We start from the raw sequence: 18,548 nt of genomic DNA on the forward strand, positions 1-18,548 counted from the left end.
TATGGAAACACATTTGTTGCTGGTCTCCACATTCGTGCATTGTTCTTGGTCTATTATCATCAACTTTGAGGTTTGAATGTGGGCTGTTTTGGGGGAGATGCGGGGGGTTGAACTGAAGCTGTGCTGTGCCTTTAAGAACCCAGCTCTCAGCCAAGACATCAGTCGAGTCGAGGCGAGATCACACAGACCTCAGCCGAGTCCATCCCTGGCTGTGTTGACTGGCCTCGGTTGGAGAATGGGTGTTCCTTATGGATGAGGTTGTTTTCATCTGCAGATTCTCCCACCATTTGTCGCTTATGCATTTGCGCCGAGGAGGGCTTGGCTTCGTCTTTTGAGATGCTGCCAGTTGCACTCAGTTTAATTCATACAATAATCATTAAAATTACAGAGCTCTTTTTTTATTTTTTTATTTAGAGTTTCCTGCCCCCCTTTCTAATTGCCCTCTTCATGGAGATGCTTGTGTTGCCCTACGCTCTCCACAGGGGGTACTAGCCTTCAATCTCCTCCGATGCCAAACGGCCTTGTGCAAACAAACTCCCCTCAATTTAAAACCCACTTGGAGACAATTCAGAGAATCCTGCTCCTCACAATCAATCACGCCGCGTTGAGGCGTTTTATGACGCTGATTTACAGCAGTGCTGTTTATTGGACTCTTACTGTTGGCCACAGACATCTAAATCTAACAGAGCTCTGTTGTTCAGTAGGAAGGTTTTTATGTTTTTCACTAAAATTGTGTTATTTCAGCCAAAAGAAACCAAAAAGAGATACATGAATTCACTAATTAGGAAATCACACAAGGTCGTGGCACAGATTATTAATGACGGTAATTTGTGCTTAAAACGTCTAAAAGTTCTCATGAGCAATTAGTGGTTAAATTACAAAAGAAAGGACAAACGCACTGCATTAGCCTCCACAAATCCCTTCCATCACCCTGTTATTTTCCCCTCCTAATAGTTTGGTTTATCCATAAGGTTTTTGTTAATGCCATGTGTGACTAATTAATGAGGAAGCAAAAAAAAATAAATAAAAAATTTAATTAAATAAAATAAACGGCTTGGAAACTACTGCAGCATGTGTGGAGAGCAAGTAAAGCACACACAGGCTTCGGGCCTTTTTATGTTCCATTACTAAGATTTTACTTTTAATTTATTTAAAAGTGGGCTACTAACATCCATGCTAGTAAACACACACACGCACGCGTCTTAAGCGATTCCACATGCTGTGGTGGTCTAACGCAGGCATTTGCAAACTCTCTGCAGGAGAACAAAAGATGAATATGTAGACAGAGAGACAGTAAGCTGGTTAAATCAGCTACTCGCACCCCTTACACTGCTATATGTGACAGTGTATCACAAACTACTAAAATTAAAACTCGCATTTCTACATTTCAAAGAAAGAAAATACATATTTTCTATTCTATTGCACATGTTTTTCCATCCCTAAGATTACATGGGGCCCATGCCTTGTTTGGCTATTTTTGATATGGGCCATAGGCTATGGCTCTCCCCCAGGGTGTCATACTGTTAGGGGTTGACAAAAGTTCTCTCAGTTGTGTCTGAACAACATTTCAGTTTTTCAGTCACTGCTGGGCGAAAATATTTTTTTAACCCAGTCTAGTTCAACTTCCAGAGCAATTTATGTGTGATTAATAACATTTTACTTTTAATGTTGAAGAATTGCTCAGCTCCTCCAAAGGTCACCCCCTCAGCATGACACTGCCATCATCATGCTTCACAGCACAGGTGGGAGGTTGCCTTGGATCTCGTCTCAAAAATTTCCACTGATTCCGTCAGATTAGAAAGTTGTTCCTCTGGTCTTTTTGGTCAGAGCCGTATGTAGGCAAAAAAAAAAAAAAAAAAAAAGCAAGTGCCTGCATCTCCTTAATACACACATTCTCTCTCTCTCTCTCTCTCTCTTCCGGAAGCATCCACCACACTCTGCTTTCCCTTTCAGTGCGCCCCGTGAACGCATCACTTTCCATGCCTTTTCCCACTGACTGGAAAGTTGCGTGTGTGATGCGGTGCCAGTAAAAACGTGCGCAGAGATTTGCTGCGCAGAAGTTCTGTTAAATGCCTCTCCAGCTGCAATGACCCCCCCCCCCCCCTCTCTCTCTCTCTCTCTCTCTTTTTCTCTCTCTCTCTCAGCACAGAGCTCTCCCATCCTATAGCCCTGCGAAGTCGGGATCGAACTTTTCTTTCTCTATGAACTTCGTGCTTCACTTTTAAAACTTCTTTCTCTCCCTCTAACTCTCTCCTTTTTAATTTTATTTTAATTTTATTTACTGTGAACGATGTTTCGGTCCTTCTTGTTGTGCGTGGCCGCAGCGTCGTTGCAGGCAGATGCGCAGATAACCAGCCGCTATGTTGTCGGATGCCCCTCCGTGTGCGACAAATCCATGTGTCCCCGTCTGCCCGCGGACTGCCCGGCGGGACAAGCCCTCGACGTCTGCCAGTGCTGCACGGTGTGCGCGTCCGGCGAGGGGGAGGCATGCGGCGGCGGCGGCAAGCTCGGCGACCCGACGTGCGGAGACGGGCTGGAGTGCTCCGTGTCCGGCGGAGTGGCGTACAGCGTGACGGTGCGGAGGAGAAGCAAGAGCGGGATCTGCGCGTGCAAGACCACGGAGCCGGTGTGCGGGAGCGACGGGGTGTCGTACCGGAGTATCTGCGAGCTGAAGAGGGTGAGCCGGCGAGCGCAGAAGCTGCAGCAGCCACCTGTTCTCTTCATTCAGCGGGGAGCCTGCGGGAAAGGTGAGGGTGTGTTAAGGTTGAGAGGATTTTTCTTTTATTGTCGCTCCAGCGATAGACTTCAGGTTTGATCGCTTTGATGTTCATATCTCGCACTCATTAAAAACCCACATTGAGTTTTTGTTTTTCAGAAAAATCATCTTTTGTATTACATTGAATAAATGTTTTGACATGGGTGACGCAATCACACAGAAGGCTTTTGATTTGGCAGATGTCCGGCAGATGGCCATCTTAGACACATTTTACAAGCCACAAAAGGTCACTGCTAACTGTTCACAGAGGTCTGTATTCAGCCATCGTAATAGAACGTTGAGTGGAAGGATGAACTGTGATAGAGATGTAGAAGCAATACAGATTCAATAGACTGTGAGGGTAGTGGGGGGGATGCACAAGATAAGAACCTTACCTGGAGTCAGAGCTTCATCAGCCAACACACACATGTTGCATCTCCGATGTCAATAAGCCTCTCTTGGACCTGAGGTAACATCAAAGGCGTTTTTTTCTCATTGGTTCAAAGTTTTATTTTCAAATGAAAGTAAGTTTTGCATTTCATTCGAATGTCAGGTTCCCATGTTGTGGAAATCCCAGAGAATCTGGTGAGGTGGATCATGACTCGTGTGGATGAACTGACGCCAACTTTCTGAGTTGAAGTCTTTTGCCACTGAATTGTCAGTACAGTCTTCTCCCAAGAGGTTTCAGGGTCTTTTATGGCATCTGCTGGCAAGACTTATGGAGTTGTTAATCTTTTTTTCCCTCTCTGGACTTACAGCCAGGGCTGCACAGTGGCGCAGTTGGTAGAGCTGTTGCCTTGCAGAAAAAAGGTCCTGGGTTCGATTCCCGGCCCGGGGTCTTTCTGCATGGAGTTTGCATGTTCTCCCTGTGCATGGTGGGTTCTCTCCGGGTTCTCCGGCTTCCTCCCACAGTCCAAAAGCATGACTGTCACGTGAATTGGTCTCTCTAAATTCTCCCTATGTGTGAGTGTGTGTGTGAATGGTTGTTTGTCTTGTATGTCTTTGTGTTGCCCTGCGGCAGACTGGCGACCTGTCCAGGGTGAACCCCACCTCTCGCCCAGAACGTAGCTGGAGATAGACACCAGCAACCCTCCCGACCCCATTAGGGACAAGGGTGAACAGAAAATGGATGGATGGATGGACTTACAGCCAGATGTACCAATACCTAGTATTATATCACTGTGCTTCACCAGTCGGCAAACTGGTTTGACCTAAACCTCATGTCCATGTAAGTATTGAGTGCTGACACTTCTGCAAAAGAAAAAAATTTTTTACTGATCCTGTCATAAGGTACAACTGGATTTCAAGTTTGTTTGTTTGGTTTTTTTTTTTTTTAGCTTTTTTTTTCCCAGAAAAAATAACACAAATGAATGCATATTAACACAAGTTTCACTTTTTGAGTCGAATGACTCAAACAAATGAACTTTTTGATGACGTTCTAATTGATTGACATCCATTCATGCTGTAGCTCTGCAGTCTTCCCTACTAGGTGTTCGCTCTGCCCCTTCAGTTCTCACTGGAGTGATCTGACGTTTTCTGACAGGTCTGAAGTTTACACAGATGTTGTAGCTCAGAGGAGCGCACAATATCCGTGTGTCTTGGATGACAAAAGCCGCCATTCAACCGGTTGTTCTGTTCCCTCTTGTTCCCAACAGAATCGTCCTCGATCTGATCTCTTCGCTTTTGCCTGACAGGATGAAGTCATGCGCTGCGTCGCTGATGTAAAGCTCGATGCGTGCCCAGTAAAAGTCACATGAGCACGATTGGCATGATTTCTTGCAGCCAATCTCATGGCCAGTGTGATTTAGTTGATTAGAAAGGAATTCTTAAGGGCGGATAAAAATAAAATTGGAATGATACTGACAGGACTGTTGTAAAGCTCGCCATTTCCCGACAGATCTGTGCTTTGTCAAAGCGTTTCACTCTAATCGGAGCACTTCTATAATGAACTGACGCCATTCTCCTGGAGCAATTCAATCCATCTAAGAAAAACAAGTGGGTTATTCATCATCATCAGTGTGGTATGTGTCTGTCCTAAAACATGACTTGAAAAACTCAGGAAGGAGGAGTGATCACACACATTCAAGGCCGCAGGTGTTAAAGATACTGTACGTTGCCTTTGGTTTCGGGGTGTATTTATCCCGCGTACTGCTTTTGGAAGTGGGCACTTAAAAACATATCAATGAAACGCTTCGGCACCTGCTTCCTCAAAGGCCCGAAACCTCCTTCAGAGCTTTTGGAAACTTGTATTTCCTCCCCCAGAAAAAAAAACTCCAACTGCTTCCTCCTTCTAGTTTTGCTCTCTCTCTCTCTCTCTCTATCTCTCCCTCCCAGTCTGTGTTTCTTTTGTCACTCGTAAATCACACACAAGTTGTCACGTGGAGGAATTCCTGGACCTGACTCAAAGCCACAAGTCCTCCTCTGTCGAGGGCAGTTTATAACAGGCAGGAGACTCAAGAGGAAAACACCAAATTAGCAGCCCACACATTTAAAGGAAAGGTTTTTATTTGTGTATCTGAAAAAAAACATGAAGGCGCAGTTTAAGGGCACCGCGTTGGGCTGTCAGTTTTGGTAGCAACTTAAAGGGTTACTGTAAGTCATTCCCAGGCAGCTAACCATGTCTGAAACAGACTGTGGTGGCGAGTTCTCCTAAACCCCATTCGGGGAAAAAACCAAAAACGATTCTTTTTCTTCAGAAAAAGCAAGACGTATTTCCAGTGCTAATGTCCGAACTTTACAACAATGCTGCCTTACACGCACTCTTTCATATTATTACTAGCGTTGGCTGTGCTGGAGGCGGCACATTACAGGAACTCAATCCCTCTCTGAGGACACTGACCATACCCCTGCGAAACCTGGCCCCACATTATGAAAACATGTGCAAGTACAGTAACAGTTGCATGATCTCACTTTGCGCCTGAACAGTAATGAGCTCGATTAAACAAGCACTTTGTTTTGGCAATGAAAACTAGCTCATGATATTGCCTCGACCCTTTTGGATTTATTAGAAATATCATCCTCTTTTTCTCTATATTTTTCCCCCCCCGAACCAATAGGCTGTTGGAAGTCAGTAAGGCTTTATTGGTTGTGAAAGACAAGACAGAGATGAGTCTAGAAGAATTTTATACCTGCAGCATCTAGATATCTATGAGTCTTCAGGTTTATCTGTGAACTGCATGTCAAGTCTTGAGGGGCGGCTAAGGAGTTAAAAAATACGTGTGTAATTGTGTGAGCATTCAGATTTTGATTGCAGTGCTATGACGATAATAATAACGTAGATGCTTTAAGCAAACAAAAAAAAAAAAGAAAAAAATCTAAGTAGTTTATGGCAGACGATCCACCAGACTATTCCCACCTTCTTTCCCAGCTGATTTTGCAGAGCGCACTCTGTAACTCTGGCTGCTGAGATTTGCTGAATGTGCACATTTTTCCTGAACTTGTCTTAGCTTTGCAGAATATTAGAGCGTCGTTCTCTGACTTCTGTCTGTATCGTTACGACTGCCTGTCTCGGCTCCTGTTTTTGTGTTATACTCATCTGTTTTCTTACTTGCTTCTATAGTGTCTCTCCTGCTGCTTTGCCAATGTCTGTTTCCTTAACCCCGTACTTAGCTGCATACAGATACAAAGAAGACATTTTGGGTGTAATAACCAATAATCTTAGAAAAGCAGTTATTGTACCAAAATTTGAACAAAAAATTTACAAGTTGAAGACAATGTTCAAGACAATACTCAATCTGCCACATCTTAAATGTGTTTAAAAAAAATTCACTTAGTGACGGACTGTGTGTCATTTCAGAGGATTGCATGGTTGCATGTTGTGGAGCAGAAAAAATTAGCCATTAGCGACAAAATCAGGGTTTTTTTAATGGATCACTCAAAGCCAGTTTTTCTCAAACTAGTGTTCCGCGCGCGCCCCCTGGTGGCACTGCATGTAAACAACCGTTTATTTGCCGTGACGTGAGCTCAAAGTGCGACGCTCCAGTTAGCTTACCAAAGGATTGTGTTTAAATTAATAATTGGGAAGGACCGAGCCACTAAAAATAAAGCCTGATATCAGTGGAAAGTTTCAGAGGGTGAGTTGCAAAACTTTTGGTTTTGAACTCGACAATATATAGCATGTAGTAAGTTTGTGGCTGTGCTAAGTGTGATATGACGGTGACGAGGGTGATCAGAGCTGCGCCCCACGCTGACTAACTGCATGTTAGTTAGCACCTAAAATAAAATGATTTATGTTGGGCTATCAACCAGCTGAAATAAAATGTTTGTTTTTGACAACGTAATTCTAAAAAACGATTATTTTTGTATCTGTATTCTATTCTCTTATTACGCTTCTAAATTACAAATATCCCCAAAAAGGCTATTGGTGACCACAGGATCTGTAGTGTGTGTGTATATATATATATATATAACTTAGAATCCACATTTCAGAATCTGTAAATAACTAAAAAACTCGCAAGACGTGTTCGTGATTTTGTCACATTAGCAAAACAACGCCACCCCTCAGATGTGCCTCTAAACCAGAACAGCTGATTCAAATGATTGCATGACGTCTTCTGCAGCCACCAAGTACTGCCGGAGCCTGTTAATCACCCAAAGATTCAATCCAGGTGTGTGGCAGAAGGGAAACACCTAAAACATGCAGGCAGGGGGGCCCCGAGGACTGGAATTGGGAAACACTGGTCTAGAAGTCTGATGTTTTTATACATGCCTCTTTTTGAATACTATAAAGTGATCCAATAAACCCAGTGAGCAGCTAGTCACACTTGTTCAATCCCCTGTCTTTTTATTGTTAACTGACTATGCCAAGACTACACTTTCACAATGTGAGAAATTGGTTTTCTATTTTAACCACGCCATCCTAAATCCCATTAGTAGTCCATCACATGCCGCTCTCTGCACAAGGAGCCTGAACATTTGCCTGAATATTTTTTTATTTTCTTCTTCTGTTTTGAGAGCATGGAATGTTTCAGCTGCTTGATGAGATCATTTTGGCACCGACGGTGCCAAGAATTACAAGAAAAAAGACTTCTTAGCCTTTGCTCTATCAGCTGTTGGTCTCATTTATCATAGTCACCGTTGGTTCTCTATAGATCCCCAAAGATATCTTACCCTTCATTTTGTTTGCTTTCAAAAATCTTGTAGTATACCTGCTCTGTGGATAAAGACAACACAAAAAGAACCAAAGCAACCAACTGGTAAAGATGAAGAAAAATAGACCAAGGCAAAGAAAGGTTACGTAACCTATCAGTAAACCACAAGAAGAGTTGTTCTGGATGCTGGACACATGGGTGCCGAGACCTACTGACCTATGGAGTAATGAGCCCAGACTCATTGTGACCCGGTCCAATAATCCTGATACTTGAGGAGCAGCCTTGAAATCTTGCCAGTGTTCTTTTTAAAAGCAACTACTTGGAGCTGGATGATTCATAATGATGATCTGTTTGCCCGTAACCAGATGATGGTTGGTGTTTTAGCTCTTTTATTCCCTCAATCAAAGAGAAACGAGACCACTTCTAATCTAGGTTTTCATAAATATATATTTTTCTTTTTGCCATAAATGTGGCACTTCCAATTTTCATGTTCCGTACCCATAGCTGATGTTTTTGAACTTGATAACCTTTGCCAATTTGTTCTTACCTTTCAAAAATGGTTGACTCCATTTTATATAACTAATAGGATGATAGATGAAATCATATTTTGCATTAGATTTCCTGATTGTTTGCATGAAATAGAAGGTAAAAGCAAATTACCATCAAGGTACATTCAGTTACCCATTTGCCAAAAACAATTTTAGTACATCAGCAGTGCCTGTCATAGCTTACCCTGGATTTTGTGTGGGGTTTTTTGTACCCCAGATGTTTTTTTCTCATGTTATAATGAATTTTGCTGCTCATTTTCAGTTTTTGGCACGCCAGTGCGGAGTGTTTACTTCTCCAGGTCAGCTGCTGCCCTTCTGTCTGACACTTTGTTTGTGCATGTGCCTTGCCTGCAGTCAGAACTCATGCCCTTTAATTTAACTGGTGATTTGTTAAAATTGACCTGGAAGGTGAGAATGAACAGCCGTCTGATTCAGTGTTTACTCTGTCATGCATTGGCAGCCTATGACCTGCCTTTCTCCTTTCTCCGTTTTTAGCCAGCTGGTTAAAACCCCCCCAAAATAATTAAACTAATTATATTTTCCACCGCCGTCAAAAACAAAATGTCTGAGCTAACACGATGGGACTTTTTTTCACTGTCATACCAGTACTTAAGTGCAAATAGGCAAGTAGAAGATTGCAGGTGCAGCCAATTAGGAAGAGGCAGGAAGTAACAGTTTTCAAAACAAACCCCCCCCCCCAAAAAAAATCATGCCATTGAACCAAAATCAAGTGAAATGTATTGGTGAACGGTACGGAATGGTGCGCAGATTTGAGAGTTGTTTTGGTTCGTTTGCATAAATAAGCTAGAAGAGCTGATCTGGGTCTTCATGTAGACAAAGAAGCTGCTTCTGTGTGTAAGTGCCAGTAAAACTCTGGGTGAACATGGGAAAACAAGCTGAGGAACTGGGACCTTTTGTGGTTGGGAATATGCACCTGTGGGAGGTGTAATGGATACACCCAGCTGTGAGGATAGCGAGCCCTGCGTTTGCAAAACATTGCAAAAAAAAAAAACAACTTGGATGTTTTTATAAGGAAATTTCTTAAACGTGTCTTAATGCTTTCCTGACTTTTAAGACCTTCACCAACTCCAGAAACAATCTTCCACCCATCTGATTGTTGTTAGTGAATGCTTAACTTTATTTGACTCTTTTATTAGCAGTCACCAAATGTCTCCATATGACTTCCATATGTGGGAGGAGGTGAGTCTTTTATCACAGTAAGTCAAAGCAGATCATTCCTCTTTATGTGGACGGGTATTATGCAATCTGAGTCATGTCTGTGTGTCTGCCTAGCCTCGAGTAACCTTTTTATTTACTTCGCTTTATGTCTGAATCTGTACGGTACTGAGGGCCTCCAACCATCTCTCACATTAGAGAGAATTAGTATAGAAATTGTTGGTGTTTTTTTTAAAACCTGTGGTAACATTTAGACTGTTTGTGTGACTGAGGTCAGGCTGAAATTGATGTTAGCTGCAACTGCTGTTCTTTTGGAGTATGTCTCTACATCATTGGTCATCTAAGGAAAGATATTTTAGCCAATTCTTCTTTGGAAAACAGCTCAAACTCAGTCCAATGAGCACTTAGAGCATCTTTTAATGTAAAAATTTGGTCTGTCCACGGCTTAGAAAGTTGATTGCGGCCTGGGTGTGGTACTGGATGATTCAGATACTTTGAATATGCTTTGATCTTAACCATCCTATTGTAGCTCCATTGTAGTTCTGCAACTTTCCAAATTGTTCTTTATTCATCTCCAATCATTCTCCCATCAACATTTTTTTTTTTTTTTTTTACATTTTTTTATTGATTTGCTGTTTCTGATGACGGAAATCTTTCTCACAGCACGATCTCGCCACCGCCGTATTTCAATGTGGAGACGGTGCGTTCAAGGCATTTTTGCACATAGGACAAATGTTGCAGAGCACCATCTGCATCCGTGTGACGTTTTCTTCTGCTAAATCTAAGAATGTCTTCATGGACTATATTTATAATAACATGTTGAACTGGAAGTCTTTTGCTAGGACCATAGAAACGAGATGCGTTCCGACCAATAGGGCTTCTCGTGGTAACATTAATCCCTTCCAAGGCGACCACAAACCTCCCAGGTCTGAAGCGAGCAGGGGGAGAATGACTCCAGTCTTTCCATTACCTTCCTTTAGTGTAGCGGTAAGAAGCAGCCTGGCATTTATCACAATTAATACTCTATTTATAGTTCAAAAAAGGAAAAAAAAAAAAATGTTTAGAGGTTTTAAAGAAAGACATTTCTGTTTGTAATAAGTGTAAATGTGCCAATCTAGTTCAAATGAAGAATACTTATGGAGTTCACCTTCTGAAAGTCATGCTTCCTTCCGGACACGTCTTTATTACTCTATTGACCCCCTTGACTTAGTCATTGTGTCACATGGTGCTTTACATTTCTGTTTTTGCATGAAATGTCTTGAAGTTCAATAAATTGTAAGGAGATGTGGTTCATGACAGCCAGGAAGGATTCGGGGATCATATAAAGACACCGTCCCCCCCGTGGGTTGATCAATGTTTTCGTTCTGTAAAATTTCGTGGCATTCCTTTTCGCCGAGATGGTTTGCATTCCGAGCCAGCGCTAGCGTAACTGCACCTCGAGCGAAAAGTGTCCTCATTTCTTAAGCTCAATTAATGACATCCCAGGGCTCACGGGTGCCTTTGACTTTTCCGCTCAGAACACCATGACTGAAAATTGGCCTCACGAGGGAAAAAAGGAAAAGAATGGTTCCAACTACGTGGCATGAAAAAAGGGGTTTAGGAACAAAAGGATGAAAAGCTCAGAGGAAACGATGAGTTTTGTTTAAACTTTCATCTCAGGGGGGGTTAATTACCAGGTCAGAATTTCCTAACCGGTCTAAAGCTGGATACGTAATTCAGTTCATTCCAAAGCATTCATTTTTTATGTTTATAACCAAACATTGCAAATGAGCATGAATGCCAGAGCTGACCTAGACGGTATGACCCTCAGAAGTGTCATCTTTTCTTTTTTCCCGCCCTGTGTTTTGATAAAGCTGGGTTTTTTTTGGTTAGTTTTTTTTTTTAAGTGTGAGTTTTCTATTCTCACACAACTCTTACATCATGCACTATATTTGGTGAATGGATTGTTTATTTTGCCAGTCTGACATCTTGTGTGTGTGTGTGTGTGTGTGTGCGCAGCTCAGGACAATCCAGACAGCCCGAGGCACAGATACAACTTCATCGCCGACGTGGTGGAGAAAATCGCTCCCTCTGTGGTTCACATTGAACTTTTCCGCAAGTATGTACAAGCTGTTCATCTGAATGTGTGTTTCTGTGAGTGTGGGAAAGTGGTGCAGGCTAAAATTTCCTTTCGTTTCTGCAGATTTTGTTTGTCTGTCTGTAACGTCTCAAAGGTTTCCTGATAGCGTTGCCTGCAAAGTGATTCAATAAGACCTCGTCTGTCAGACCCCTTGTTATTCTCACTGGCTTACCATTGTATTGCCTGACTTTTAGTTGTGGATATATCTAGAAACTGACTCATGACCAGAGCTGAAGTAGTTTAGTAGAGCTTCACAGTGTATGAAAACATATTTATAATCAAAATAGAAATCTAAAATTGTTGCTGGCATGCAATATTTGATACATTTATATTTGAAACTCTGCCAGTAATATAGATTTGGTTGGCTTTATCCCCTATCATGATATGTCTGAATCTCAGAATCAAGGGAGAAAGGAACATTGTTAAGATGAAAGCAAAAGGCGAGACAAACAAATTGTTTGGTAATTACAATCTACAATGTCGTTGCAATTTTCAGAAAATAATATGTTGTCCTAAGATCATGCAGGTATAACCTCCTGCTCGATTGGATTAATTGGTGCCTGTAGGAAACTTAAAAATCTTGCTCTTTTTCATCATAACTCCTCCACAAAGTTCTATCAGGTTGCTCTGGAAATTATCCACTTCTGTATGGATTTGGTTCTGAGGGAAGAAAAGTCAAATCTGACCATTTTTGAAATGAGCGAGGTGATTAAGACTGAATCTTAAATAATATCTCAAGAATGCTTGAAAAACTATTTACCATGTTGTTTCCTGTAGTTCTTAAGAAACAGACTGGAATCATCTAGCAGCATTGAAAAGTGGAAATCAGACACAAATCTCTTACTTCTTCTTCTCTTATTTTACATTCAGAGTACAGCAAAACACCCCTGAACCGACTCATTTTATCTGTTGTTCTGCAAGCGAAGAGTTTTTCTTCCCCCTCTGTCCTCCTCTGTCCCTCTCCAGGATGACTTACTCCAAGCGGGAGGTCGCTGTGGCCAGTGGCTCCGGTTTCGTTGTGTCAGAAGACGGCCAGATTGTGACCAATGCCCACGTCGTGGCCAATAAACACAGGGTGAAAGTGGAGCTAAAGAGCGGCGCCTCCTACGACGCCAAAATCAAAGACGTGGACGAGAAGTCAGACATAGCCCTCATCAAGATTGATGTACCGGTCAGTGCAAGTCTTACACAGAAGGAGGGTGGAGGGAGAGGCATGCTGTTATGCCTCGGCCTTAATAGAGGGTTTTTCTTATATACTTTTTGGTTTTGTTTTGGTCATTTTGGGCAGGAATCTCCTCAGGGAGATCTGGTGAAAAATGTGCGTCTTCACTAAGGAGATACAGAGGGATTGCTCAGGATTGTTGAAATGACGTTTTGTTAGGTGCCGTATATTACCTGTAGTACAGTGTGTCCCTCTTTTGGCGTCTTCTGGTATCTAGGGGATGAAGTGAACAAGGAAAAGAAGGGCTACGACCTTAAAACTACTCCAGTCTCAAGGACATCACAGCGTCAAACATCAAATTTTATAATCCTTTAAACCATCGCCATGGTAGCCTAGGCTGGTTGTTTACAGTGGAATCGGTGTAGGTTTAAAAAGGTACAGTTTTCAGTGCGAGTTTCACACGGCGCACTGCTTCCTAACAGCACAATGCAAAAGTGAAGATTATTTACAGGGAAGCAATAGTATAAATTGCATTTACACGATTTGGAGTTGTTTTGCAACATTTGAGCACCAGTCTTGGATTAGCCATTCATTTCAATCTTGTGGAAGCAGCTAATTTGGATTTGTACTAGTTTGAGAGCATATATTGAAGGGAGCTGCACAGAACAATGTCAAAACATTCCCCTATTTCTTCCTAATACACCTGCCAAAAACGTGCTTCAAATTTTTAATCCCCGGACTTGAGGTATATATAAAAACGCCGTAAATCTTACCGATCATTCAAGGTGCAAGAGATGTAAAGTGAGAATGCAGGTGCAGCCTGACCAAGTTCAGATCCCATCTGTGCTCAGAGTCGAGCTGCAGGAACAACCCAGATAAGAACCGGCTCATCTCACGAGAAACGGGTGGAGACTATCACTTACCACTGACTGAAAGGGTTTCTGTAAAAATAAAAAGACTACACTTTCACCACAGTCCATCTGTTTGTTGCATTTTCTCTCCCTCTCTCCGCATATTCCCCGTCTCCATCTTTATTTCGCCGTCTGCTGGACAAGAGGAATCCGTGTTGGACGTTAATCATAGTCAGTCCTGCGAAGGAATGTGGGGCAGAAAGCCAAGGCCTATTGACTGTGAGCCGAAGCGAGGGGATGAGTGCGTTATGAGGCTCGCTCTCATAGCTGGATGACACGGCTGAAAGGATGTTCACGACAGCAGCACCGTGTGTTTTACACAAGGTCTTTAGTGATGCTGAGCAATTTTCACTTTTTTTCTTTTCTTTTTTTTTTTTAAACCAACGGTGTGGGCAATGGCTGCTGAAAAACATCGCAGTGGCAGGTGCTTTGTGTTTGCTCATTCTTCGATAAGAGCTGATGCGTTCGTTGATGGCAGGCTGTTCCTGGTTCTGGGGGCTTACCCCACATCTTCATTTGTGCTGACTCAGGGGTGACAAATACTCTTAGACACGGTGACATGATTGCGTTAATGCAGGAGACCTTGTTTGTACAATGCTTGCAAAAACATTTTCCGGAATACCACAGGTTGAATTACTTAGTTTACATTAGTTTAGTTAGTCATCCTTTGAATCAACAGTTTTCGAAGATTTCGAAGAAAAATGTAAATCACTATCACGTATATAAATGTTTTCAAGGTGCTGGCATTACTGAAACAAGCTTCTGAGGGCTTCTGTTTGTCCAGAGCTGTATATGTTAAAAGAAGACCTTGCAGAGAAGGCATGTAGCTACAAGCCACAACATTGACATCAAAATATAAGTCTGCATTTCTGCTTAGTTCTTATGTCCTTTCTGTACTCTGTCTGGGATTTCTCCCAGTGAGCTTGATTTCGTCTGTTGAATGTCAACCGGAACAATCAGCGGACAGAAGGAAGAGCTGCGAAGGATGACGTCGATTTCCTGTGCTGCTTTAGATTTGTAGTCTGCCACGGTTGTAGTTTCAGCAACAGCAGTGGAAGAAGTAAACACAGCCGTTCAGTCCTTGTTGGCCACGCTTCCAAATAACGAGTAATTAAAGTCAGCGCATGAGGAGTGCTGGAGATATTTTATTGCTGGCACAGAATGTCGTTCAGCTCATCATTTCTCTCTTCGCAGCAGAGGATTGTTGTTTCTACAACACATACAATTTCTGGTAAGCTGCTTAGCGTCGAATTACATGCATCGCCGGCAAACGTTGGGTAAAGTTCACGCCTCCAGAAAGCAAATGTTTCCCAATAGCCGAGGAGCCAGAACCTTTTGTCCAAATCCGTATAGAGCAAGAAACTAGTTTTTACCAGGCTATCAAAAATAGACTGACAAAATAAAACATTCGAGAGTCAACATAATACAGCCTTATTAAATGACAGAACATGGTGTTCTTCCAGGTGGGTTAGACATTATTGCTTTCTAGAAACCAGCTAAGGCTTCTGCTTCAGGTCCAATCAGCTTCTACCAGGTGAAAAGAATCGCCAGTGTTGGCTCACACCGTTGCTGGTCGCTCTGAGACTGAAAAGCTTTCAGATAGGTGGCAGTTTTTTTTCTTCTTTCTTACTTACTTGCTTTATCTTGCTGAGAGATCAAAGAAATGTTATATTAATATCCCATTAAGTGAGGAAAAAAAGCTTAGAGTGATTTATTGTGGTGTGTATATATATATAAATGTGTTTTGCAGAATCTGACATTTTATGTCTAGTAGGCTTATTTATATCCACCATGCCCTTGATGTAGGAAGTGATTTCACCCTCATATGATTTCTGCTGTGTTTAAAGTGCTAGTCATTGTGTGAAGTCTGCGTGCGTCGTAAACACCCAGACGGTTTCGCAAGACCTGTGATGTCTGTGAAAAGACCACATGATTTAGACATGAATAGCATTTCCACTAATGTGGGAAGAAAAATTGTGTTTGATATTTAGAGCAAGTGAAAGTTAATACCTGGAAAAATTAGAGGATGGCTTGATTATAATAAGAGGGAAGGAGGGCCAGCAGAGCTATCATTAGCATTGAAAGGGTAAACGGTCTCACCCAGACCTGACGTCTTGCAGTGTTTTTATCCAAGTGAAGAACTGGGAGTATTTACTCCTTTGAAGTAACTCCAGCCTTGGGCTATAAATGGGGAAACTGCTCAAATCTTCATAAAAAATATGCCGTTTTTATCTGACACAGTTAAGCTACTGACAGCTTAGTTTTGTTTAGTTTGTTTATGAAAGAAAAATCTAGGAGCCAAGATATTTTTTCATGAAAGGTTGAGAGAGTTGACAAATAAAAAATAAAAAAAATACTTTGATTCTTTACTTACGCGAATGTAAAAGTAAAAAAAAAATATTTGTGTAAAATAATTCTTGTGAAAATGCTAGTACTTGATTCTGCAATATACCAAAGTACAAAAGTAAAAAACTATTTTCACCTTTCATGAGACATTTTGACAATCCTGCAAAGCAAAATAAAAAATTTGTCGGTGCACAAAGTGGAAGTATTTTTTTGCTCACAACTTGCCCCAAAAAATACACATTTACCCGTTGGCGTTTTTTATTTGTTGTTTTTTTTTTATATATATATATATATTTGATTAAAAATTCTTGAACGCCAGACCTTTGTGGTTTTTAATTTGGCCCAAAGAGTTCTCTTAAACACGGTCATTAATGGGCGTGCCTTCCCAATTTGTTCCATCATCGCCCTCAAGGTTTCCCCATTAATTTTCTTTCACTTGTGCTGCTGTTAATATTTTTCTACACATCACTGATCGTGGTTCCACTGGATGCAATTCAGTTTCTCTTTTAATTGTGACTTTTGCACTATTGACATTATTGATACAATGCGAAGAGTAGAACGCTCTAGTATTTTGTTTTAAATGTTAGAGGAGTAAAAGTAATAAGTTGTCTGAGAATTAGATGCTCTAGTAATGTACAGGTGCGTTAAATAACTAAAAACTTAAGTACAGTTGCACTTTACTTCCCACCTATATATCCTAACACTGTTAATAATACAGACAAATTATGTAGGAGGTGGAGACAGACAGAATTAACTTGGTAGTCTGAATTGTAATCCAATAAATTGAACTCTTTTATTTAGACCCTTTTAGAATATTTATCTGCATTTCTGTTTTACATTCAAATATGCATGTTTTTCCAGAAATCACCCGTGCTAGCACTGCATTCACTGCTCCAGTCATTGTGCTGTGGCATCCTGTTTGTGCAGCCACATCGCTGATGGTTCACAAGGTGCTTTGACAATCCTCTCCTCTGAAGAAAGAAATTCAATGAGGAGATAAGTTTCTGTGTCCTATTTTACCAATTTGATGAGCATCAGGTGATGGTGCAATCAAATGTGCATGTCTAAATTTTCCCCTGACTTTGAATGAAACATATTTATAAACCTAAGAAACAAAATAAGTAAATAAAACTTTATTTATTAAGCACTTTTTTAAAAAAACAAGCTGTAAAAAGACACAAACGCAGGCATCAGAAAGACAATAAATGTAACATAGAAGCAATACATTGTCCAGTTTAATGAGCTTTTTGTCCAAACATCTGAATGAAAACTTTCCCACAGTTTGGGTTTCAAAGCGGAGAAATAGCAATCCACCGAATGATGTGAAACAAGGAGCAACAAAGAAGGCCTTTGTTCTATTTGCTAAATATATTAGATCCTTCAGTTTGAAGAGACTGGACAAAGTTTATCATGAAGGAATCCAGACGCTAATCTCTGTTTAAGGAGTGATGTACAGTGGTAAAACTTATAACATTTGACAGACATCGAGCTAAAACTTGTCTGTATAAAGAAAGCAGAAGTCCAAGCATTCACCCCTGTGGCATCCCTCATGTCGGACACAGAAAACCAGTTGTCAGATAAAACCTTCGACTAGACAAGAAAGAGATAATCATCCAAAGATCTATACTTGAACATCTTGTTTTAGTGGCTAAAAGAGGGATTTGCCATGATTACAATTTTGTAGAATCTTAGTGACCCTGAGAAATACTTTATTAAAACTGATTACGTTAAAAAGAAGGTAAAAAAGAAAAAAAAGAAGGAACTGTAAATCCTTCCTCGTGGAATATTCTCCAGTTTGAGTCATGAGCATAAATTAGATTTTTTAGGACTTCTGATTGGTGGTCACAGAAATGATGGAGCGTATTTTAATCTGTGAAGATGCCTGATGCCGTGAAATTTATGGAAACAAAGAGAAAACCTGGCAGATAAGCGAAGGCAGCTCTCGCTAAGAGCAGTTTATCTCATTTATGTTTCTATTTTGGCCTTTTCAACTTTCATAACAATGGACCGCTTTGTCCCAAAACTGCAAAACGGCATACAGAAGAAGTCTTTATCTAATGTTCTTCGCTCTCATTTCTAGTTCTCAGACTTTGCTATTTGCTTTCAGCATCAAAACTCGGCAGCCAGCCAAAGATAATCAATAAAACCATACATTACTTTACGAATGAGACGCTTTAAAGTTTCCTCTGACGGAAATCAGCTTTCCCCCCCGCTTTTTCTCTTTGCATTTCAAAATGAAATCAGAGTTTATTGGTAGCAGATCTTAGTCTGTTCTTGGGGTTGTGGTCTACCCCTCAACTCTGGGGAATGCATTAGTCAGTGTACGGCAGCTGGAAATTCAGAAGAAAAGGGAAAAGGGGAAGTGCTGCACTCACTTGTTCCTGTGGAGAGGTTTTTTTGGGGGAGGCTAAAGGAGGGGAGAGCACGGAAAACAGAAAAAA

At 41.3% G+C, this 18,548-nt stretch overlaps 1 protein-coding gene across 1 annotated transcript in view; it reads left to right on the top strand.

Moving 5' to 3' along the window:
* Nucleotides 1–2,127: 2,127 nt before the first annotated feature.
* LOC122842105 (serine protease HTRA1A-like) overlaps nt 2,128–18,548 on the top strand; it is a 28,686-nt gene continuing 12,265 nt past the window's right edge. The window contains exons 1-3 of the mRNA XM_044135666.1: nt 2,128–2,747; nt 11,568–11,667; nt 12,655–12,859. Coding sequence (XP_043991601.1) covers nt 2,291–2,747; nt 11,568–11,667; nt 12,655–12,859 — 762 coding nt within the window. The 5' untranslated portion in view covers nt 2,128–2,290. The remainder of the gene's footprint in view (nt 2,748–11,567; nt 11,668–12,654; nt 12,860–18,548) is intronic.

The sequence above is a fragment of the Gambusia affinis genome, linkage group LG13 (genome assembly GCF_019740435.1).
Source record: "Gambusia affinis linkage group LG13, SWU_Gaff_1.0, whole genome shotgun sequence".
Taxonomy (NCBI): domain Eukaryota; kingdom Metazoa; phylum Chordata; class Actinopteri; order Cyprinodontiformes; family Poeciliidae; genus Gambusia; species Gambusia affinis.